The sequence below is a fragment of the Diprion similis genome, chromosome 3 (assembly GCF_021155765.1).
Source record: "Diprion similis isolate iyDipSimi1 chromosome 3, iyDipSimi1.1, whole genome shotgun sequence".
Lineage (NCBI taxonomy): Eukaryota > Metazoa > Arthropoda > Insecta > Hymenoptera > Diprionidae > Diprion > Diprion similis.
This window is the reverse complement of record NC_060107.1, coordinates 12,096,321-12,120,048: the sequence shown is the minus strand read 5'-3', so window position 1 is coordinate 12,120,048 and position 23,728 is coordinate 12,096,321. Positions and strand designations below refer to the sequence as shown.

Genomic DNA, 23,728 nt, shown 5'->3' with positions numbered 1-23,728 from the left:
ATTTTGATTGGTTGACCAACTTGACCTGACCGTAGTCAACCAATCAGGATGCTTGGATGATGGGAAATGCTGCTGCTGCTTCTGCATCTGCTGCTCATGAAATTTCAGCCTCACATTCAATTTTCGTAGCTTTCGGTGATCATCTTTGCTATTCGTCGGGCAACAGTCGTGTTAGCTGTTTAAATTCGACAAGGTCATATTTGTATTCAATTTCTCATTATTCTTTAATCTTTTATTGTATACTTTTAAGGAATTCCGCGGCTTATACACCGGGTGAAATTGACTGAAGTAAAACTTGAACGGCTGTTAAATTCTGGATCATACTTTTAATATTGTGTTGTAAGTAGCTCATCATTACTTAGAAGGAAACGTAATAATGAAATCATGAAACAGTTGACTTGCAAAAAACACTTTTTGACCTGAAAAATCATCACTTTTATACTATAAATATTAACTATTTGTGGGGAAATACTTTGCAGTAATTTATTGAATTATTCCCACTATAAGATGTGACTAAAAGGAATGTTATATTGTACAACAACGAAGAAAGTAAGAAATCATGCTGCAGTTAGTCTTAGTAAAAATTCTACTTCACAAAAACCGTCAATCATGGTATAAATATTAACAAATGACTGTCAATCTTAAATGTATAATAACGTGTTTCTGCGCTACCTCCGTCAACAACTAGACTATTTTGTAGATTTTATGAGCCCTACTGCTTATTAAATCAAAGTTGAATGAAAAAGTGAACATATAAATATGGTATTGTGGACGACAATAAGTTCAGTTTTTCATGTCATGAGTCCAATAGACGTTTAATCGCCTGTTCACTAGCAACAGTAGTACATAAATGTATGTCAGGTTGCATGACCTTAAGGCACTAGGGCGATCACTAGCATAAGGATTTGATCCTAAAAACGCGTCGATTTGCAACATCGTTTGTGACGCGGGTATTTGAAGGACACGCTCAGATTTTTATACACAGTTAGTACAAGGTTTAAGGATTCACGAGTGGCAGGTACATTTTCTGTGAATTTTTTATGGAAACGATGACACTTGCTCGCGTTGTGTGTGATCACGTTGTGTGTGTAAGATTAATATTATCATCAAATAAATGGACTGTACTTTCTTCGAAGACAATCAATTTAGCATAAGAATGACTGGATGATAACATCCTGTTCAGTACCACTAACGTATCGATTTTGAAATGGTTTTTTCTCCGACTTGCAGCTTAGATGCATATTTTGTTTATAGAATTGAGGACCTAATGGGATTGAGTCAATTGATCAATCAACTTCGAACACATTATCGTATTATCAATTTTGAATTGAATAGATGCATTTTATTCAGATAAAGTAGGTTAAATCAAAATATTTTGTAGCAAATAACTATGTACAAGACATTGGAACGGTGAATTGTGCAAATTAAAGCTTTTGTACAAGCATTCTGTTTTCATACAGCATCGAGTTTTTGTTACATGTGATTGAATAAATACTATCTCGCGCTGTAAGAACATGTACAATTTTTATTTATTTATTTACGATGTTAATAATCTGAAAGATTAGTCTCCGTGATTGCTTTGTAGCTATAGCATTAATAATTAATTTTCAAGAAACATTAGCTCTTGAAATGATGTTTTAATTTCACTACGCGAACCAGCGAGGTCCGCCTTGAGAGCTTTGGGCTCGTGGTTCTTTCTGTGATTTTTTGCATTTCAGATGTTTTGCCTAGATTTCATTACTTTTTGTAAATATGCGGTAATGATATTGTTGTACCGTATTAACCAATAAACTAATTGACAGTAAATCACAACTTTTATACACGTTGAGATATGTAGCATTTATAGTTAATATCGTTGCTATGGCTTATGGCCGATACGATGAGAACGCGGAATAGCAATACTGCTGATTCAATTGGCGCACCAATACATTGCGTGGTGAAAACGATAGAGGAATTTTTTTTTTTTTTTGACGTATTTCATTCAATTGTCAAGTACAACAAGTACAGATAAAATTTATCAGTCTGAATATATAACTCTATTGGACACAGTCTTAAACTCTTAACACTAAATCATGAATTATTAATACGTGCCGCATACTCAGGTCCACGTTGCAAGACCTCAAAATATATTATTCCGGGGAATTTGCGCAAACTCGAAAGAACAGTACATTCAGTTTCATGTTGATTTTTCTGAACTAAGTTGTGCTCGAGATATTATAGTTTGATTTAGAGGATTTTCATGCTTTCTAATAAATAAATCGAAAGGAGCAGTGAACAACTGTGAGTGAAGTTAGATTATTCATGAGACGCTTATGATCTTCATGGATTTATGATCACGTTGCTAAAGGATCGGAAATTTAGACCAGTCGCGACGACAATTGAACAAAATGTAATGACAGATGTGAGGAATTTACGAACGTAATGTAGTTTGAGCTTTTGTGTTAACTGCGCCAAGTTTTTTTAAATCCACACCATTTTTTTACAACCAAATGGAGATTGTTATTCTTTTTTTCTGCAATTAAAAAAAATTTTTAGAAGTGCCATAACAAATAACGAAATAACATTTACTCGAGTAATTCAAATGCTTTGGGAATTTATAAGTATTTTTCACTCCAGAATAATTTTTTCTTCTTCCCGAGTTGAATGCTACTGCAGATGAAATTCCGATTTATCTGATATGCATCCATTTATTTGTACAACATAATATAATATAATACGCTTTATACAAAACCGTTTTGCTAACCTTGTTTTATTGTAATATTCACCCAGTTTTTCTTGTAACTTCTTTTTCCAGTTTTCTTGCCAACAGACTATTTAGATTACATTATTGTTTTATTTGCAGTTTGAAGTAGTTACTTCACCTCCATTATCAAACTTCTTTTCTATTCTAATGGATCTTGATCGGCGTAACTGACTCCTAGTTTTACATGTTTTTCCATACGCACAGTTGGGTGGTGATTCCATTTGATACTTTGCGTAATTTTACTGCGGTTCAAGTTTTGCATATTGTTTCTCCTACAATTTTCTGAAACAGATATCATCCTATTCAACCTCAGAGTTTCTAGTGTTATTCTCTTTAAATACCTATTTTCAAGTTTACTCTGCATGTTAATAATTTCTCGTATCGAGTATGTAGTACATGATTTATGTAAAGCATTTTTTGCAGGGGGTAATAATTCACTAGTAATTAATCAGACACGTTTCGTATAGTTATAACATATTCAAGAATGCATCGAAACCGTTAGTATTAGGATGAACAATCGATTGACTTAGGTAACCAAAATTGGTCAGCATATGACAACTTGAGAATTTGAAACCTAGGATCGTCGATTGGAAGTCTGATAAAATGAAAAAATCCAAGAAGCGAGGTGAAGTAGTTTAAAGGGTATTCGGACTGCGCGCAATCGATTCCTCTCGCAAAATTACGTCGATATAGTGCGTCAAAGAATTAATTTAACTAGTTTTCAAAATTGGCCCAATTTCAACTTAAAAAATCGAAAGTGGTTAGCCTTACTGTCTTTTCAGTAAAAATCCTTCATCTCAGAATCAATTTGTGTGAACTTTTCTAGACTCATGGGATCTTCAGGAGTGCGAAGAAGACATATCAGGAAATAAAAATAAAATACAAAGAAAATTGATTTTTTATTCATTGTAATCATTTTCAATCAAATTTAAAAACTCCGATGATCGCTATCTGATACGGTATTTTTCATATTCTGCTTAATAGACATCCTTCCACCGTGTATATGAATAGGAAAGAGTTCCAGTTTTCAGTTGTCTATGATAACTTTTCATCGGGAACGATGTTCTCAGTATCAGGAAGAAGTTCGAAATTGCAACCCCCTGTGAAACTAAATATAAAACGTATTGCAAAACATCACGTTCTTAAGCCATTTTAGTGGTACGAAATACTAAATGGTACAATTATTTCTGCAAAAAATTCCTCAATTCGAATTCCAAAATTTGCTGAAGCCTGTAAGTGTCTTCTAACATGTAATAAAGCCTGCATTGGTTCTCACGCTTTCTGAGTTCCCACGTCGCCGTGGCTGATCGTCACGTTAGTGCTGTATCAGAATGAATCATCACCCATTAATTGTGTGCAGATATTATGATCATGCAGCATGACATCCTGAATCGTGATGCAGGGACGAACAAGCTCGATCTATTCCACAGTTTTCATCCATTTTGAACATTTTCGGTTTTCGGAAGAAATTGCTTGTGGATGTCAAGAATTTAGGGAAACTGAAGAATGAAAGAAAAAGTATAATTATCGAAAAAAAAGTTTCGAAGATGCATTTTTCATCAGTATTGAGGAGATAAAATCCTCTGTTTGAAATAATCTGTGGATTCACTGGTATTAAAAATTTGCATGCATCCCTGGAAATTAATTGTTACGTTATCCGAAAGTGATATCAAACGTGTGTACCTCTGTCATGCAGTGGTATAAATACTCCACAGTTCTGTACTGTTTCTGATAGATATTTTGCGTGCTCTTACCATGTTGGTTTTTGGCGTCCTGTTCCTCGCTGCTTTTTACGGCTCGACTCCAAGCGAAGCTGGTGACGTGAGTATTAAAATATGAGATTAGTTTTCTCCAAATAATTTATTTGAAGCCTAAACACTGAATTTGGTAGCAAAAACACGTTTCTGCTCATGCAGTCAATCGGATCGAATTTCTCCCGAATGATTTCATAATTTACGGGAAGTCTGTATTTGGAATCGTAAATATTCTCTTCCAGCCGACGTTGCGCGTGAATATCCTGAGTGTAGATGTGGTCCAAAAGAAATCAGAATTCGTCGACGAATGGACGGCGACCATAACCCAAGCGAAGCCAGCGAATAAAGTTGGGATAGTAGCTCCGATTTCGAAAACCTTCCCTGAAGACATGATGGCGAGTATTTTGCTGGTTGTGTAGTTCCGAACATGGACCGAGCGCCAAAATACGACGAAGGGATTTACCAAAACTCTTGATAATCAAATCTAGAAATAAAATTCTAGGTGGAAATTTTTTTTACTAATTTTTGAACACTTATATACAAAACTTAGACGGACAATTTATGAATCATTTTCACGCCATTTGACTGATTTTAGAGCTTTGGTAGATGACTTTGCAGAAGGTATTTAAATATTTTTAGAGCTGCGACTAAGAAATCAAAGTTCTAAGATATTACTTTTACGTTTTTCAGTTATCTACGAATATCACTTTGGAAGGTAGTCCTGTACTGTTTATAGATATGAGTCTGTGTGAAGCAATGGAGGATGAAGTAATTGCCAAGGGTTTCCTGGCTGCCGGAAAACCCTTTCCATCCGAGTGTGCACTCACAGAGGTGAGAATGATTCAATCCACTAGTCGCGAAATATTGTATAAACACTGCAGCAATGTAATTTTACAAGGGTGAAATATTCCAGGCAAATCGCAACACTTTGATTTTGTGAGGTTTTAAATATCGCAGAATCAATCCAACAACGTGACTTGACAAAAAAAATTTGAAATATTCCCGATAGACTGTGCAATAATCTAGAAATATGGCATCAACGTAACTTTTCAAAGTTTGAAATATTTTGAATACCCTGTACAGTGTTTTTGCAAATTTGATTAATCAAAATTGTGAAAAATTGCAATCCTGCTGTAATATTGCCGCCACGCTGTAGCCGCAATAGCAATATACAAACGTTTTAGAAATGTTTGTACAATGTTACGTGCTGCATGGAATGATTCCACGATAAAAACTTTGAGTACAGATTTGATTTTTTATTTCAAGGGTAATTACCGAATCGTCGACTATACCATTGACACCAACAGCTTACCAACAATTCCAGACGGAAAGCTGGAGGGTAATATTGCCTTACACATGCCTGACGAGGAGTCTTTTTTATTGTTGACATTCACCGGGACAGTATCTCACGAAGTACCTGGCATAGGATAAAGCCGGAAGAATCTGCACCTTTTCTGATGACGACGTGATGATCATGAATGACCTAAGATTCGAACCATGGACCATGACTTTTAGTCTAAATAATTATCGTAGCTTGTAGAAATGTAATATAAAAAAATGAAATTGCACCATATACGGTATACTGTTAAATCGGTAATTTCGCATGTATTATGAAAAGACTCAGTAAAGTCTCGCGCTAAGTACATTAAAAAAGAATCGGAGTTACTTTGACTTGGCGAACTTTTTCGATTAAATATCTTGCGGGATAAACCGAATTTTATGTGATACAAAAAGTATCTTCGACATGGTGCACAAGACATTGGAATTCCAGCACGAATCTTAAGTTTTGCAATTACATCCAATCATTTTCCGTGAGTACTCTTTTGTCGTAAAGAAGATCAGACCTGAACAACAAAGCATTTGACAGGAAAAACTCTTCATTGGCTAAGATAATGAAAAACTTACTGAAATGGTAATATATGAGCCCCCTAATCAATTAGACTATCTCGGAAGTCCGATGGCTGCGATTTCTTATTTTTGGGAAGAAGTTACGTGCTTGGCAGTAACAATTTTGATTTCAATATTTTTTTTTTTGAATAAGGGGATTGTTGCTGGTGCTTGTTTGAATATACATTATCATCTCAATGGTTTCTAAATTGCAAAGTAAATTTTTCTTGGTAGTAGATAGTTATTCCAATCTGCCTAACATGCCACAATTCCCTTCACGTGATCACGTGAATCGTAAGATGGGATTCAACAAAATCGATAATAATTGAAGATTCAAGTGCCGGTCAATTTGGAAAGGGAATGTCTCATGGACGGAAGTAAGTTATCCCCCCTCTCTGCCCCCCTCTTTGAAACGCTCATTAAATCTGCCAGAGCTATCAACCCAACGTTCGTCAGTGTTCCACAAGTGATCAGTGATCAACAAAGTCGTGCGTTCGACGCTATCGCGTTATTATTGTTTGTGACTAAAATTGAGTTGCATGAAATTCTGCTTAATATATTGACGAGGAACTAATATTATATGCGTGGATTGTTTACAAACCTTAAAAACATAGGGTAAGATAAATAAATTTGGGGGAGGGCAAAAGCTCAATCAAGACGCAATTTCTTGAGTTCTCGACACTTTTTTCTTGACTTGAATAAAGCCAGATTTCCCGCAAATTCTTACTTCGAGAAGTCTTGACCAGTAACCCTAGCTAACGTAACTGACTTGTTTGAAAAATTAGCCGTTTCGGAATCATTGTAGCCATGTGTACGTGACTAGAGACATCGTGATCCTTCAAAAAGTCGGATATTAATAACCTGCTCTTTGTAAATAGCTAAATTTGCTCGGTCCGTAAAGGTAGGAGTACTACATGACCTTAGTTTGAGTTAGGATCTACGGCGCATGCGCAGCTCTCGAGGGGATACAGCGGAGTGGGGTTCGTTGCGATAGCCTAAAGTTCTGTTACGCGACTGACAGCAATCCAAAATACGATTCTCGCTAAATCTCTTGGTACGGACCAAAAAGTGAGTGCATGAGCCTCTTGCTTATGATACGTAAGCAATATTTGAATAGTAAGAGCGGCTGGCGAGTGCGAGAAGATAACTAGTGAAACATCCATGAGTATTCCGTGTGGATGAAGATGAAGATTTAGATTTAGTAAGCGCTGTTCGGAAATTGAGTAACGAGTTGTAATTTATGACAAGGATTCAGTGTTAAAGATCGCAGAACTTGTGAATATAATTGACGCACGCTGCATATAATATTGCGAAATGCTTAGTGAAATCCTTTCCGTAATTGGTACTACTTTTTTAAGTGGATTAATTCTCCTGGTAATATATCACCTCAGGCGATTGGATCTGTACAAAAAAGCTTCAAAATTCTGCGGCCCACCAACGTCGCCGTTTGTGGGAAATGTTTTTCAATTCTTGGGAAATACCGAAGGTGAAATTTTGTGTGCTCAGCTTCTCTCTCTTGGAAAAAAACAACTGATTCAACTTCTTCTTTTATTCTCTTTTATTTTAAACCCTTTTTTGTTTTCTGCTGTTTTAGATATCTTCAACGAGGTCACCGAACTATCACGTTTGTATCCTTCACCTTATCGCGTCTGGCTTGGGCCTCTGTTGTTGATTTTCTTATCTCGACCAGAGGATGTCAAGGTAATGAGTTCGGCATCAAATATCAAGGCGACGAGCACTCCTACGCGATATATCACACCCTGGCGATGAGAGTGACACAAATCAAGAATAGTCATTTTTTAGTAGGAGCCAATAACTGTGAGAGAGGCTAAAAAAGTGGACAAAAAAAAAGAAAAAAAATATTTATCTTCAGTTACCGTAAAAATATCGTTCAAGATGATGAAAAACAAATTCTGGTGAAGTTTGAGCTCTTAATAATAATATCAAGAGGTGCCTCGTCGTGATTTTTGATTTTCCATTTAAATAACACGGGAATTTTTGTAACTTTTTTATTTGGAATTTTATTACGTTCTAAAGAATTAGCGTATTGTAGAAATCAATAAATATTCTTGTAGGAAATTGAACGATCTACAAAAAAGGTCTGATATGATTTTTCGCCAAGTCGACTCGTTCAAAAGTTATTCAAGAATTAAGTTCAACCTCAAATGGTTTACGACGACTTTTATAATTTTTTTATATTTCATCACGAAATAGTGGCTCAAAAAAATGGAACATCATATTTTTTGTGAGGTTTATCAAGTGTTCTTAGGTGAAACATCAAAATTTTTACTAAATACTAATAATCGCAACGAAAATCGATTTTCCTTACGATTATTAGTATTTCGTGGAAATTTTTGTTTTACCAAAGAACACTTGATGAACTGAGTGCTTGTTGTTTTTATATCCTCTACAATATCGGTCGTATAAATTTTTTACCTACTATTGATCGTTGTTGAGATATAACTACAAATATCAAAGAGGTACGGAAGACTGAGGAGAGTTGTGGCAAAACCAGTTTCCCTGAATTCTCTAGCTTTTTCTCTCGCTTTTTGAAAAAACAACGAATGCGCAAGGTTGCCAGCTTGCTAATTGTCAGAGAATGCAAAAAATCTGGCTTGTTACAACCTACGTCTGTCAGAACTCTCCTCAATCTTCCCTAAGTTTCAAATTTATACAACCGAAATCGTCAAGTGGAAAAAATCAACAAAAAAGTATTCAGTCAAAATTTTTGTATCACGCAGGGAGTCGAGTTATTGCAAAAATCAAAATTCACCTGTTTTTCAAGATGGCGGGGAAAGCACATAGGAAATATTGGTTGACAATTTGAGGTTAAGCTTTTCCAAACCTCCCCTACAAAATGTATAAAAATCAGCCTGTTCGGTTCATTTGCATTTCCAAACGTATGTTATGACTGAACTAATATTTCACAGACAGTTTTGAAGAGCGAGAAGGCGATCGAGAAGGCCAAAGTATACGAATTTTTTCAACCATGGTTGGGAAAAGGCTTGTTTACGGCGCCCGGTGAGTTATTTATCAGTCCACAATTCCTGTATTTTTTATCTCCGCATAATCGAGGCCAGTTTTAGGTTTTTTTCTTTTTTTTATTTCTTTTTTTTTTTTAGCGGAAATATGGCGTGTACACCGAAAGCTGATCGGACCGACATTTAATTTAAAAATTTTGGAATCTTTTGTGGCTGTATTTGCGGCCCAATCGAACGTGATGGTGAAGAAAATGGAGGCTGAATTGAACGGGGCGGAATTTCCTGTTTTTGATTACTTGTCGAAGTGCACTCTGGATATAATATGCGGTAGGTTTTAAGTTACTGGGGTGATTTCCGATCGATGAAATGTTCACTTTTTCTTACTTTCGCTTCAGAAACCGTTATGGGCGTGAGTATGAAAGCCCAAATTGAAAACGAATGCAGCTATGTGGAAGCGGCAGAAAAGTTAGTGTCAAAATTCGGTGTGACCCGTATTCATTTCTAAAAATTTTATAACGCTGTCACATCATTTCTAGGACATTCGCAATTGTTTGCCAGCGAACATTTAAAGTTTGGCTGCACCCGTCAGCAATCTTCAATCGTACTCAACTTGGAAGGGAACAAAATAAACACATAAAAACTATGCATAATTTTACCAACAATGTGAGTGAACCAGTTATTGGTGATGCGTTGAAGAAGTTCGAAACAAGTTTTACAACTTACCGGACTTGAAAGTTGGTCTAATTTTTATGCACAAATTCATCAGGCCTTTTTACAATTTGCTTTAGGTGATTCGAAGAAAGAAGAAAGCTTTGCTCGATCGAAATACAGAAAAGGCTGCAGTCGGTGGGGAAGATAACGAGGGTATGTTGGCATTAACTTTATTAACAATATAATTCGTTTGAGCGTGGGGACTGAAATATTATCAAAAATTTAATTACGACGTAAATGCAGTACGTTATATATTAGGGTGGTCCTTCAAAAGGTCATTTTTTGAATTTCGACTGGCTCAACCTCCATCCTAGTTGCGAATAATTTCAAAACAAGTCCTCAATTTTTTCAAATTTTTATTTCAACCCTAACTCGTGCCCGTACGAGGGTGGAATTCCTCATTTAATCCTTTCAGAGGCACGTTACATCCACTGAACGAATTTCTTTAAAATTTGGTATGGGGGCTTTCTTGGATCGCTGAATACGAATCTGAATTCGAAATTTGGAAATTCAAAATGGTGGATTCAATATGACGGAGCAAAATCTAAAAAGTCATTCGCCTTCGATAAAACTCAGTGCCCGGGAATTTTCAAGATCGCTGATTATGAATCTCAACTTGAAATTACAAAATTTGAAATTGTGGATGGAATAGGCAATATAAAGTGAATTTTTAGGATTTTGGTCCATCATATTGGATGCGCCATTTTGAATTTAAAAATTTTAAGTTCAGATGCGTAGTCAGTGATTCAAAAAAACCACCGTATACCAAATTTTATCGAAATGTGGTAGATTTAATGTGTCACTGAAGGGGTTAAATTGGTAAATCCACCCTCTTGCGAGCAGGCGTTAATGTTGAAATAAAAATCTGAAAAAATCAGGAATTTATATTCGAATTATTTGGAGCCGATTTAGAGGGCGAGCCGGTCGAAATTCAAATATGACCTTTTTAAGGACCACCCCAATATACATTATGTCCTCGATTTCTATTAGGTGGTTTACCTTCTCAAAGAAAGGCCTTTTTGGATCTGCTGATGGAGGGGACACACGATAAAATGAAATTATCAGACTCAGAGCTCCGTGAAGAGGTCGACACAATGATGCTTGCCGTGTGTACAAGTATTTACTTTGGAACTTGATACGAAGCAAGAAATGTTGCATGAATATTGCAATAATCTTTGAATATTATTCTTGCGGATGAAATACTTTGTACAGTAATGGTGTTACTGCAATGTTTCTATCATGTTTCGCAACGTATTTGTAATACTTCAAACTTTATAAGGCTCCAGTGCTACACTGTTTCTGGGACATTCTGTACGTTGCAAAAATGCAATTCTGCAATATTTCCCTTCTTCTTCTTCTTTTTCTCCTTTGCAACAACGTGCAATGTATATGGATTATTCATAGTATTAAAAAGTTATGTTGATATTCCATTTCAGGGAAATGACACAACCTCCAACGTAATCAGTTCCGTCATGTTAATGCTGGCTTTGCATCCGGATGTACAGGTATCATTTTCTGATAGTATTTTATTAATTTTTTGTCACCTTCACAGTTCGTACAAATGGGTTCACACTTTGGCTTTGTTTTACGCTATATGATTGTCGGTTCACGTTGTTACTATAGTAGATCGTCTTCTCAACCATATTTGTACATGCACTTGGAGCACTTCAGCTGTATTATCGGATGACAGTAATTGCATTATAAAATAAAAATTACAACAAATTTTGCAATACTCGTCTTGTTTAAATCTGTGAATTTTTTTCGCGAAACATATCCTGCCATCAGTGCTTGTAATTATTGTGATCTGTGACATAAGTCTTACGATCAGAGCATGTTTAAGGAACGATATCCAATTTCTAGAATTTTACAAAAAAAAAATCCTGTCAAGACGTTTTCCATTACCCAGTGCGTCAGATTGAGTTGTTCGAAAGTGCGCATGCGCCAAAGAAGCTCTAGTGCGTAAAATCCAGTATTTCAATGATGCGCATGCGCCAGCGTTATTTTTTTTTTTTCAAGTTCCTTGTATCATTTCATTTATACATTTGACTCAGTTTTTCAAGCGATAGGAGTGGAAAAACAAACGTACACGTATTTGGCGCCAGAATCATATTTTTGGTGCTTACGACCTTAAGTTGTTATAGACAGAAAATATTTATCGCGCACTGGTGGAGCTGATCTTTGACAACCACGTGCTACAAACGTTTTCTCAACTACCTTTGACGTTTTATTATTATCGTTTTTACATGACACACAAAGGAGAAAGCGTATCTCGAGCTTCGTGAAATTTATGGAAGCAGCGATCCTGAGGACCGCAACGTGACACACGATGACTTAGAGCGTATGGAATATTTGGAATACGTAATCAAAGAGTCGTTGCGTGTAATTCCAATCGCATCGTTGATCTCTCGCACATTAAGTGACGACTTGGACATGGGTGTGTAATGAACTACATACACATATACATATTCGAACATTTGTATTGCAGGAAATTTTTACAGTTTATTAAAAATTGAATGTTCAAGGTGAATATACTCTGCCGAAAGGAAGTTTGGCTGTTATCGACATTCTGACCATGCATAGAAACGAGGAAATCTGGCCGGACCCGCTCAAGTTTGATCCGGATCGATTTTTGCCAGAAGAAGCGGCTAAGCGTCATGCTTATAGCTACATACCATTCAGTGCGGGGCCGAGAAACTGCATCGGTAATCGATCTACTTGCGTACCGTATATTTAGGAAAAGAAAACATGCAAAATACGACAACAATATGTATCAAATCATAATTATTGGGTTGATAGTAGACAGTATGATCTAGTACAAGACTTTCGAGAGTTCAAATTATTTAAAAATATAGTGAAAGCATGGAATTTCGCCAAGCAAAATTTGAAACGTTTCATAAAATGTATAAATTGTAGAAACGTTCCAACAATACAACTTTGCAAAGATTTAGATGTTTCATAGATCTTACGGAATGTTATGGAAACAATGCAACTTTGCGAGATGAGAAATATTCCAGGCACATTGCATCAATGGAACTTCGTAAAGTTTGAAAAATTCGAGTAGCGCTGCTTCCCGAGGTTAGAAAATTTATAGAAACATTTCGTGATATTTACCCAAAGCTGCAGCATAAGAACATAAATACTGTGATAATGTTCTGCAGTATTGTTCATTATGTGAATAGTTACCAAGAAACGACAATTCTGAATTATTGCAAAATAGGTTATCAGCACTTCACACTTTGAGATGTCAAAGTGCGACCAAGTCCTGCACAACTAACTGACTTCTATATTTTAGGCTTCAGGTTTGCCATGATGGAAATGAAAACAGTCTTGGCAACAATCCTCCGGAGATACATCATTAAGAAAGATAAATTTGTACCGCTAGTTGACATCAAGTTGAAAATGGACGGTCTGACCAAACCAGTTGAACCAATCATGTTGCGAATAGAAGAGCGATTGTGAATTATCATGAACCGCAAATTGGGCTACGCCTATTTGCGGTATATTCAATGTAACCATACATCTGCTATTCAAAAGACAATGTTATGTATACCGAATATACGCCATAATAATATCGCGTCTAGCATCAATGTTGATTGCTGTTGTATGTTCCAACGATATCATTTAAATTCATATATTCTGATCCTTAACTTTTTCACTTAGATATGTCAATGGCTATTCGTTCTTCATCGGCTACTTATGGATGCTTTATGATGTAACATTATGAACCCTCATTAGTGTGAAAAACACACTTAACACTTATAAGGATTAATGGAAATAAAAATTTTTCAACGAAGCTTTCGATGTTGATCGAACGAAGATAATGCTCAAGCAGCCGCATGCAAATTGAGCCAATGCACTAGCCGCTGTAGTGATAATTGACTTCCATGCTGCATATTCATGATATTGTTTTATTGGTTGGAATCTATACGGCAATCGATGCTGTTGTTTACAACTAGATCTTGTCATTATGAATTAATTCCATCATATTTCCCAAACTAAATGCAAGCCCATATTCGTTCTAGCATAAAAGTTTCCTTTTTTTTACGAAGCATTTACTAACCAACAGTGATTTTACTAATCCGGAGATTATCGGACGAGTAATTTTTCGTGAGCAAATTACGATTCTGTAAAGTGTCTTTTTTGCAACGCTTTACGATGTACTAGAAGTAAATTCAACTGAAAAGTAAGTGTCAAGGTTAGGTCGAGATAGTCTGGAATGTCCCATTTGTATTCAAGGTTGACCTTACTTCCTTCCTAATTGATTATTTAAGTTTCGCAATTGCGCAATGATCTAATTTGGCTGAGCTTCAATCGTCAAATCATCGCTTGTCTCATCCTGTACTCCACATTGGAAGAAAAAAGACCAATGAACTGGATCAGTATCGGTTAAAAATCACGTGTCTAATGGTGTAAGGACGTATGAGCTATTAAACGATCTTTTACTACGCACAAAGGTGAAAAGGCGTATTTTTTACCCCTTTGTATTGACGCGAAAAACGTGAGGACGCATTCAAAAACATTAAAATTAAAAAGTAAATCATTTAATAGTAAAGGGTCGTAAGTACTGTCGGTTACGCCTTTCAAAGTGCTCATAAAGACGCGTTCCACACCTTGAAAACGCGAGGATGTAAAACTCCTATACCACTCAAGCAATCAGAGTGAAACTTGGGCAGTTAATGCCTTATTTTGGCAAAAAGTGGAGCATCTTTTTACTTTTCAAAATTTGGAAAATAATTTTACAGATTGGTGACCACCCACAGAAATTGGCTAAATTATCACAGTTGCACTGAACGGATCGAACTATTCGATATGATGCCACTCGGCGGTGATGAAACACACATTTTGAGCATAGTCCGATGAGATTTGTTAGTGAAATGACGAAATGCCAATTGATCTGGTTTTCGATTACGAAGAACACCGAAATCTCATTTACTTATTTAAATTTTATTTGTTTCCTTGATTTTATCTTGTTTGAATAATTATCTGATACCGCTGAATAGCAGCGCCTTATTTATGCTTGAGTAGAATATCTTTGATTACCTTGTTTTACTTGAATTGCTTATTTATTGTTCTCCGTAATCATTGGCAAATTAATTAGCTCATCAAGTCTCTAATTTTGTATCATATTCTATTTCTTGCTATCTGATCTCTATTTTCTTTCTTCTAATTTCTCAATATCGCTGATCTAATTTCTTAAAATCTTTTCTGATTTGACTATAAATTGCTTTATTACCGAATATATATTCGAGTAACTATTATTCTTTTGACTTTGGGAGTTTTGTGCGGTCCTGAACACCATCTTTTTCATTGTTTTCTTCGCTAATACCGCTGTTACGTAGTTTGTCCATAGATCTTCTGGTTTGTACTGTATTTGATACGTTAAGACTATCTATCCCTCGTTTACATCTGTTATTATATCTCGTCGTACCGCATATATCGCAAGCTAGAACCTACGTATTTCTCTAATTTCTACTACAATAACCGTTTCATATTATTCCGTTGCATATTTGATCTTCTGTAGACTTTAATAACTTCGCTTCAATTATCCGATTATTTTATTGACTTGTATCACCTGCCTTCCCCTACTCAGTTATAATATTTCTCATTCGCTCTCTCATATGTAACATTTCTTAACTCTCTTATTAATTGTAGTATTTTTGCCTTCTCTATCAATTCTCGTATCTCATAGTTTTCACCTGCAAATTGTTTCGATTATTTTTTCTGAAGGTGATTATACTATTCTCGCAATATTATACTGCTATATAAGCAGTATCATATAGATAATATAAACTGATCAATTAGATAAGAAACGATAATTAGGGAAAAGATACAATTGTTGGGCGCCAGACGCAGTAGCGTTAGATACAAGATAAATAGAAAATAGAAAAGAGAAGAAAAGATCAGATCAGATATATATATATATACCCATTCTGGGTCTAGTCTAAGAAATTTTTATATCTGAAACAAAATTCTCAACAATCGTTTTAGATTAAAAAAAAAATTTCCGAAAATTCGAGATACTGGTTTGAAGTTGGAACATTCGCATAAAAATTTTTAAACAAAATCAAAAATGGCGAAGTCCAACGTTGTTCGAATTAACGCGGAATGCCCTATATACATTTTTGAACCGTTGTAGGAACATTCTACTGCTATCTATGCAGTTGAAAATATATACGTTGTCATCAAAAATCGATTTGAGATCCTGTTATTGTGTGGTACTTAAAAACCAAATTTGAAATCATAGAATCTGTGTAAATTTTATAAGATTTTTTAACGAGCCGTTTTCGGAATTGGTTTTCCGATTTTTTCAACCTTCACCGGTAGCCAAAAAAATGTGAAAACAATTCTAAGACCCATTTGGGTCGGTGAGAACGTCGTATTAAAAATGATTATAGTACAATAATTGCTGCTGCGTAAATTAGCAATTTGCTCCTGATGAACGCCTTGCAGCAGTAACGATTTGTTTTCAGTGAGTCACATATGCACTCGGTATGTGATGGTTATACAACGAGGAGGAATAGTTTCGTCTAAAAAACGTTTCCACATTAATATACTCGACTTGCTTGGCAGACACGCAGTCATGCGACGCCTCTCGTACAGTCTTGAACACGGAAAACTAGTGAGTGAAATTTTTTAGTGAAGCACATAGGTATACATATAATATGCGAGCATCGCGAAATGGCGCGAAAATCATTCGAGGAATTTCCGCATTCAGTGCAATCGGCTAAATAATTAATGAGAAATTTTGAAACTTGAGGGAAACTGAAAAACTTTTTTTGTCATCAGAAGCTAATTTTATTGGAAGCGAAATAGAGTGTAAAATGTTTTATTTACGTAGTTTTAACAATTTTCATGCAAGGAGATAAATCGGTTATTGTCAGAATAAAAATAAGAATAACAGTCTAAGAAATAAACGTAAGAATAAATTTTTATTTTAAAAGTCTATAGTAACTTTTAGACTACTTTTTTATCGTTCAAGGCTAATGCTTTTGTTCAGTCGCACACGTAAATATCGAATGAAAACGAATCTTCATTCCAATGATGCAACTCATCGCGTCTGCGTGTTGCGTTATAACTATAAGTGAATGCAGTGCGTGTCAGAATGCAGGAATAATTAGCAGACATCTAGGACTGAATTAATACTAATATGACGTAAATCTGTTTTTATCTCACGGGATCTTCAGCGCGATGGATCAACCAGAGAGTAGAAAAAAATAGAGAAGTGATAAAATAGAAAAATATCGTTCCGCAGAATTGCCTGTATAATTATTGCATAATTGCATAATTATGTTCGTCTCATGTTGAGTGATAACAAATATCTACACGCGGAAATTAGTCACTGAAGTAAAGTAATTGCGTGCATACATGAATATTATGTATCAGTAAATCGAGAAAAGCCGTAATGACTTGAGTGTCTGCGATTGCCGATTTGAAATTTCCAGTTTTTTTTAAGAAATTCGACACTTATAATGATAGCATGATTCCCTTGAATATTCCGAGCCCTTTTTTGACGATTCAGTCTTACACTCTTTTATTAGCATCATCTTTCCATGACGAGGAAAATTATAAGAGCCCAAGTCTTCATTAGTTTATTTAAAAAAAGTAATAGTTACATTTATAAATCATTCAGTCACACAGTTGAGTTACGGTTGATGATTTCCAGACCCAAATACTCGGTCCAAATAATGGCTGAATTTACTGTTGGCTGTTTCATCGCTGCAGCTATTTTTATCAGTGGAATAATTTGCATACTGACGTACCATCTGCGGCGACTTCAGCTGTACATAAAAGCGTCTAAATTTCGTGGTCCTGCGACGGTTCCAATCGCGGGAAATGCGCTTCAATTCCTGGGAAATAACGAAGGTGAGATAAACTAAGATCGGATAAAGTCGTCAAGTTTTTCTCTATTTCACAGCCTAAGATTTGTTCATTTTTTTTTTTACATTTGGGAAAGCAGAAATAGTGCAGAAGATGATCGAATTCTCACAGTCGTATCCTTCGCCTTATCGAATTTGGCTCGGACCAGAATTGCTGATCATGGTCTCCCGACCCGAAGATGTCAAAGTAACTATCTACTGATTAGGTATCTCGATCCACACAGCATACAATATTGCAGAAACATTGCAGCAACGTAATTTTACAAAATCCAAAATATCTCAGATGCATTGCAATCTAACTTTTCAAGACTTGAAATATTCGAGATACATTGTAGCTTATACGGAATTATAACTTTGCAAGTTTTGATGTCTACTCTTTTTGACATACATACCTATATACTTATGCTTGGAATGTCGCTGTAATGTGAACTAAATTATAAAACTTACAACATTGCAACGTACAAATATTGTAGCATCATTTCTGCGATAATGCCAGCTGTCTTGCTAGGCAAATTTTATCACTAAGAAGTGCCTTGTCTTACAGAAAATAATTAGCAGTGACAAAATGATCGAGAAATCGTCACTGTATCGATTCTTTCGACCGTGGCTAGGAGACGGCTTGTTGTCAGCTCCCGGTTAGTGTTTGCACTTGGCGTTTAAGGTGTATAAGTATTCGCAAATTCACTGTATCGAAACTGAAGCTGCCTTGTAGTTATAGAAAATCATTACTTCTCTGTTTTAGCGGCAATATGGCGCATTCATCGGAAGCTCATCGGGCCAACTTTTAATTTGAAAATTCTCGAATCATTTGTAAGCGTTTTTGCAGCCCAATCATGTATAATGGTAAAAAAAATGGAGACTGAATTGAATGGAGGTGAATTCCTCGTTTTCAAATACGTATCGCTGTGTGCGATGGACATAATTTGTGGTACATAGAAATGTTTCTGCTTCTGAGCTTCGAATTTATTAGTTCAGTTGACAAACTCATACTAATCATTATTTACTTCCAGAAACTGCTATGGGTGTAAGCATGGGAGCTCAGAGTAACAATAACAGTGAATATATCGAAACAGGTGAAAAGTTAGTATATAAAAAATTCAAAGTTTTATCTTTAACAAAAATTTTAACAATATTTATTGATCGTTTTCCAATATGTTACTACTTTCTCAGACGTATTGAACATCGTGAATGCAAATCTTTTACTTGACCAACGAAATTCAGACAGCTGAGTGCAAAAATCGTTGCACAAAATTCTCTAGTATAAATAGGTCCGCATTTCAGCAGAAAAAAATGATCCAACTTGGATCCTAAACTCACAAGCACCTTGGTGCTGTATACAATATTGCACTGATTTTCAGAACGTTTGCAATAATCTACCAAAGAGTATTCAAAGTATGGTTGCAGCCTGATGCGATCTTCCACCGTACTCGACTCGGTAGAGAACAAAACAAGTATTTGAACGTGTTGCATGGTTTTACTAATAACGTGAGTGAAAAAAGTTGAGAAGGATATCATTCGATTGCAATTAATTATTATAACAGATGAACGCTACTGTAAAAAATTCATACCATAGAATGAAAACCACGTGTGACATGTTTTCGGTATTTACTCTTTAGGTGATCCAAAGGAAGAAAGAAGTTTTGATGAGCAAAAATGATCATAAGTATGACACGGGTGAGTGAATCACTTACAATTAGTTGAAATTCTGAGTTAGTTGTTAAATAAAAAATAGTGCGATGCTCGATTTCCGTGCTTTTTAAGAAACCATAGAATACTATCAAGCACTTCGAGATTGCGTTACATATCTAGAATGTCTTAAAATCTTCACGCAAAGTTATCCAAACTACTTTGCAGAGGCATGTTGGTATAATTTTTAATATTTCAGGTTGTGGGAAAACATCATCAAAGAATAATTATTACGATTAATATCAATAAGTCCCTGTTAAAGTGAATAATTTCGGTTACGTCTAAAATGAAAAGTATTTTCCAGTATAAATGAAAATATGCTGAAATATAACTTTTCTTCGATAGTTGACGGATTGTAATACAATTCAAGTCAATACACAATAAATTTTTATTCCCCAGACGATTCACTGCCACCACGAAGAAAAGCTTATTTGGATCTGCTGATGGACTTAACTGACAACCAGATGAAATTCACTGATCAAGAATTACGTGAAGAAGTAGACACAATGATTGTGGCGGTGGGTAAAAACATTCAGGCTCGGGAGATTCAGTAACGGTCAAACGGGAATCCATAGAATCGAATTATTGAACAATTTCGTTGACTTTGATTTTTCTAGGTCGCGTTCACCTTTTAGATAGAAAAAGAAAAGAAGTGAACAGTAAAAGATGACATGATCAAGAAACAAAAGAGTGTCTCTTAGTTGAGGTTTTCTCATCGGAGTAAAAAATTTTCGAAAACGTAACTTTAACTTGGCTTATTTTTCAGGGATACGATACAACATCGAACACGATCTGTTCGGTTTTGTTGATGCTGGCTTCTCATCCGGATGTGCAGGTGCGTTATGCTACTACGTCAATTTTTGATTAAATGATAAATAAGGTGACAGACTCTGACTTTGACTTTATTGAAATACTCATGATCCTTATTAAGGAAAAAGCTTACCGCGAACTCGAGGAAATATACGCAAGCAACAAAGTCGAAGAGCATGGCGTGACCCACGAGGATTTGTCACGCATGGAATACTTGGAGCGAGTGATAAAGGAAACGATGCGCTTATTTCCAATAGCTGCTACGCTGTCCCGAAAAGTTACGGAAGATTTTGATGTCGGTAAGAAAATTTTTTAACAGTAGTTTCCGTGTCTAGAGCTTAACAATCTAGATCCAAGAGTTCCACGCGATCGCTCAAGGGTGTAAATCGTTACGATCGTCATCCGAACAATATTTTCCGCCCTACGTAGGCGTAAATAGCAATTACCCAAGGGAATAGTCGACTTTTATTCCTCTGCTGCGGATAGAACTTTATTGCCGACTCAACTCTGGTCACATTATTGACTTGAAAATAGGGACTCGATATATCTTACGCAATATTGGGTGTAAAATTGAGATCCTAGATTAATAATGTAATAAGCTTTATTCATCGAAATGTTACGATTTTGTTGAGTACTTTCAAAATTTTTTATTAAAAATCATTATAATTAGTTTATTCATGCGTAAGTGTGATTATTTTATAAGGTTGAAAGCTAGAATAATATTGAAAGTTCATAACAATGTAACTTTTTTAATATCAACCATTAAATATAAAAGTAAGTAGAGAGAAAACTGAAAAAATTGTTTGCAGGAAATATGGCTGGATATTTCTCGTAAATCTCATTTTTCTGTAAATACGTTAAAAGGGAATAATTTGTTACTTTCGTCCCGCTTTTCAGGTAAAAAAAAGTTAACTTTCTGGTCGAGTCGGGAATAATAGCTATTTATGTGGCATGCCCGTAAACCGCCTGTTTTTTGGCAAGGATAAAGATTTCAGGACGAGCTGAAGGCGAGCCGGAAGCGAGTACTGAAATTATCCGAGCCAAAAACGGTTTACGGGCATGCCACATACAATATTTTTTATGGTATGGGCATTGAAAAGCAAAACGAAGAGTGAGGTTATGTCGCGATCTGTTCGACGAAGTTACTTTATTCGGCACTTTGGGATGCGCACTTCGAACTGCGCATCAAAACTGTGGAATAAAGACTTTATACCGCAACTTGGTTCGCTGCCGTATAAAGCGTCACTTTACGGAACGAAAACTGCCACAAAAAGTAAACTATTCAATGCCCATGCCGTAAAAACGGTATTTTACGGTCCTTTTTGCAGGTGTAAAGTACCGTTTTATACCTACATAGGGCGAAAAGAAATTTTAGGAAGCTCATCTCTGATTCGTTCTTTAATATATGTGAAATTGATTTTTAAGGTGAATACACATTACCGAAGGGAAGCATAATCGGTATAGACATTATACACATGCATAGGAGCCAGGAATTCTGGCCGGATCCGCTTACCTTTGATCCGGATCGATTTTTGCCTCAAGAAATCGCCAAGCGACACCCTTACGTTTATGTTCCGTTCAGTGCAGGGCCACGAAATTGCATAGGTGAGTAGAATTTACCTGTAAATTTTATAGATTGGTATTAAAATAGTCAAATTCGAACTGATTACAAGCGTTTGATTCACATACATATCGTAGAAGACTCAAAGCGAGGATTTGACGACCCATGATATCTGGTATCGAGCACGAATGAAATTTTATACAGTTACTTCGAATGCCTAAACTTTCCTGAGATCTTGAGAAATAAGTACATACATTGAAATCTCGTGGAATCTTGAAAATTTCTCCGAAATCGTATGAAATCTGTTAACATCTTTGAAACCTTTGAAATCGTGAAATCTTGAAAACTGGTGTACAGATAAATTGATGAGTCGTTTGTCCCTGGACTTGAAACCATCGCGATGAGCTACAGCCGGAATTGAATATTCGCAAATTTCAGGTTCAAGATTTGCTATGATGGAAATGAAGACTGTTGTAGCAACGATTCTTCGCCGATATGTCATCAAGAAAAATAAAATCACACCAATAGCCGATATCAAGTTGAAATCGGATGTGGTGCTAAAGACGGCTGATCCAATCAAGCTACGAATCGAGGAGAGAATATCATACGGCCAATTTTGAATTCAACGTGGGATTTGAATCGAGAGAAAGAAAAATTTACGAAGTACAAACCTCGACAGAGTGGAATTCGATATTTTCAACAATAACAGTTGCGGTGTTTACAAAATTTCAAGAGCTTCAAAAGCGTCAGTTTGTCAGGGGCCATTCATTAATTACGTCACGGGTCACAAGGGAGAGGGTGGTTAAAAAAATCTATACATGACCTTATCTCAGGGGCAGTAGCCGAGAGGAGGGGGGGTTAAAAGTTATTCTTACGTAATATTTTACAAGCCGGAATGTGCATACTAGACATTTTCCACTGTGACAAAATATTCGTACAGCAATGTCTCAGGAACCAAAAATCGCAAGGGCAGTTTAAAGAAGTAAAAAAAAATTTCTATCTAGACGTTCCACAAACTATGAGATATATTTTTTCATTTTTAATATACAATTTGATTTATAGATTATTATTGTAAAAATTTTTATTTCATAATAAGTTTTTAAAATCTTAAATATGTTCATATTTACACAGTTTGAAGCTTATAAATAAAAACTATTAAAATAATTATCCTTTATGAAATAAAAATCTTTAATTTGTGTCAAGTTATGAGTATTAGTACAACTGATACCTCTTCTAACGATATTTAACTATAAAGGGAAACTATAGGTAAAATCTTATGTAAGAAGTGGGAGGGGGAGTCCAAGAACATCTAAATATCAATATCAATAATGGCTCATATTTGGTTGAGACGTTCTACATTTCAGATGCTTGACCAAAATTTTGATGTACGTTTGAAAAAAAAAACTTTTTATTTTGCAAACTTTAATAAGGTTATGTATCTAACCATATTAGCTTATTAATGGCAATGCCTGATTTATTTTGCTGTATATGCAGCCAGATGTGTCCGCGTGTCATTTTGTATATTCCGGTGAAATATTTTCTGATATAGACGTCTATGAGAATATCAGGTCATATAAAGTCATCCCTTGTGAATAGGAACTCTGTTAATCATGTTCCAATTAATCAAGAATGAAAAAAAATTGAATTGAAAAAAAATTTCGATTCTCTGTAAATTCAACTTTCAAAAATCAATACTATCTTCCAAATGCAGTTTTAAG

The 23,728-nt window shown here is 35.6% G+C and overlaps 3 protein-coding genes across 5 annotated transcripts; all 3 read left to right on the top strand.

Moving 5' to 3' along the window:
• Nucleotides 1–4,498: 4,498 nt before the first annotated feature.
• On the top strand, nucleotides 4,499–6,150 carry LOC124404674. Its single transcript, XM_046879006.1, has 4 exons — nucleotides 4,499–4,564; nucleotides 4,740–4,892; nucleotides 5,188–5,328; nucleotides 5,764–6,150. The coding sequence occupies exons 1-4, from the start codon at nucleotides 4,499–4,501 to the stop codon at nucleotides 5,926–5,928; spliced, it is 525 nt and encodes a 174-aa protein (XP_046734962.1). The 3' UTR covers nucleotides 5,929–6,150.
• A 1,033-nt stretch (nucleotides 6,151–7,183) lies between these two features.
• On the top strand, nucleotides 7,184–14,705 carry LOC124404808 (cytochrome P450 4C1-like). The gene is made up of 12 exons (XM_046879208.1): nucleotides 7,184–7,870; nucleotides 7,979–8,085; nucleotides 9,315–9,405; nucleotides 9,507–9,692; nucleotides 9,761–9,830; nucleotides 9,902–10,028; nucleotides 10,154–10,229; nucleotides 11,067–11,182; nucleotides 11,513–11,581; nucleotides 12,333–12,510; nucleotides 12,599–12,778; nucleotides 13,369–14,705. The coding sequence occupies exons 1-12, from the start codon at nucleotides 7,699–7,701 to the stop codon at nucleotides 13,533–13,535; spliced, it is 1,539 nt and encodes a 512-aa protein (XP_046735164.1). The 5' UTR covers nucleotides 7,184–7,698; the 3' UTR covers nucleotides 13,536–14,705.
• A 1,938-nt stretch (nucleotides 14,706–16,643) lies between these two features.
• On the top strand, nucleotides 16,644–22,897 carry LOC124404806 (cytochrome P450 4C1-like). 3 transcript variants are annotated; one of them, XM_046879204.1, is made up of 13 exons: nucleotides 16,644–16,695; nucleotides 17,740–17,939; nucleotides 18,034–18,140; nucleotides 18,498–18,588; nucleotides 18,696–18,881; nucleotides 18,964–19,033; nucleotides 19,312–19,438; nucleotides 19,570–19,627; nucleotides 20,039–20,157; nucleotides 20,406–20,474; nucleotides 20,571–20,748; nucleotides 21,875–22,054; nucleotides 22,449–22,897. In XM_046879204.1, exons 2-13 carry the CDS (start codon nucleotides 17,762–17,764, stop codon nucleotides 22,628–22,630), a joined length of 1,545 nt encoding a protein of 514 aa, XP_046735160.1. In that variant the 5' UTR covers nucleotides 16,644–16,695; nucleotides 17,740–17,761; the 3' UTR covers nucleotides 22,631–22,897. The 3 variants fall into 3 exon arrangements, with proteins under 3 accessions (XP_046735160.1, XP_046735162.1, XP_046735161.1); XM_046879205.1 differs by lacking the exon at nucleotides 16,644–16,695 and adding an exon at nucleotides 16,750–16,808 and having other exon boundaries at nucleotides 19,312–19,439; nucleotides 19,571–19,627; XM_046879206.1 differs by lacking the exon at nucleotides 22,449–22,897 and having other exon boundaries at nucleotides 19,312–19,439; nucleotides 19,571–19,627; nucleotides 21,875–22,062.
• Nucleotides 22,898–23,728: the final 831 nt, after the last annotated feature.

Excerpts from the sequence above, each read along its gene's own strand:
- LOC124404674 (XM_046879006.1), top strand. The coding sequence starts at position 4,499 with ATGTTGGTTTTTGGCGTCCTGTTCCTCGCTGCTTTTTACGGCTCGACT. Across the intron at positions 4,565-4,739 it reads CTCCAAGCGAAGCTGGTGAC|CCGACGTTGCGCGTGAATAT; the intron begins GTGAGTATTAAA and ends ATTCTCTTCCAG. Across the intron at positions 5,329-5,763 it reads CCGAGTGTGCACTCACAGAG|GGTAATTACCGAATCGTCGA; the intron begins GTGAGAATGATT and ends TTTTATTTCAAG.
- LOC124404806 (XM_046879204.1), top strand. The coding sequence starts at position 17,762 with ATGGCTGAATTTACTGTTGGCTGTTTCATCGCTGCAGCTATTTTTATC. Across the intron at positions 19,439-19,569 it reads TGCATGGTTTTACTAATAAC|GTGATCCAAAGGAAGAAAGA; the intron begins GTGAGTGAAAAA and ends TTTACTCTTTAG. Across the intron at positions 20,749-21,874 it reads TACGGAAGATTTTGATGTCG|GTGAATACACATTACCGAAG; the intron begins GTAAGAAAATTT and ends TTGATTTTTAAG.
- LOC124404808 (XM_046879208.1), top strand. The coding sequence starts at position 7,699 with ATGCTTAGTGAAATCCTTTCCGTAATTGGTACTACTTTTTTAAGTGGA. Across the intron at positions 8,086-9,314 it reads CTCGACCAGAGGATGTCAAG|ACAGTTTTGAAGAGCGAGAA; the intron begins GTAATGAGTTCG and ends AATATTTCACAG. Across the intron at positions 9,831-9,901 it reads TATGTGGAAGCGGCAGAAAA|GACATTCGCAATTGTTTGCC; the intron begins GTTAGTGTCAAA and ends CATCATTTCTAG.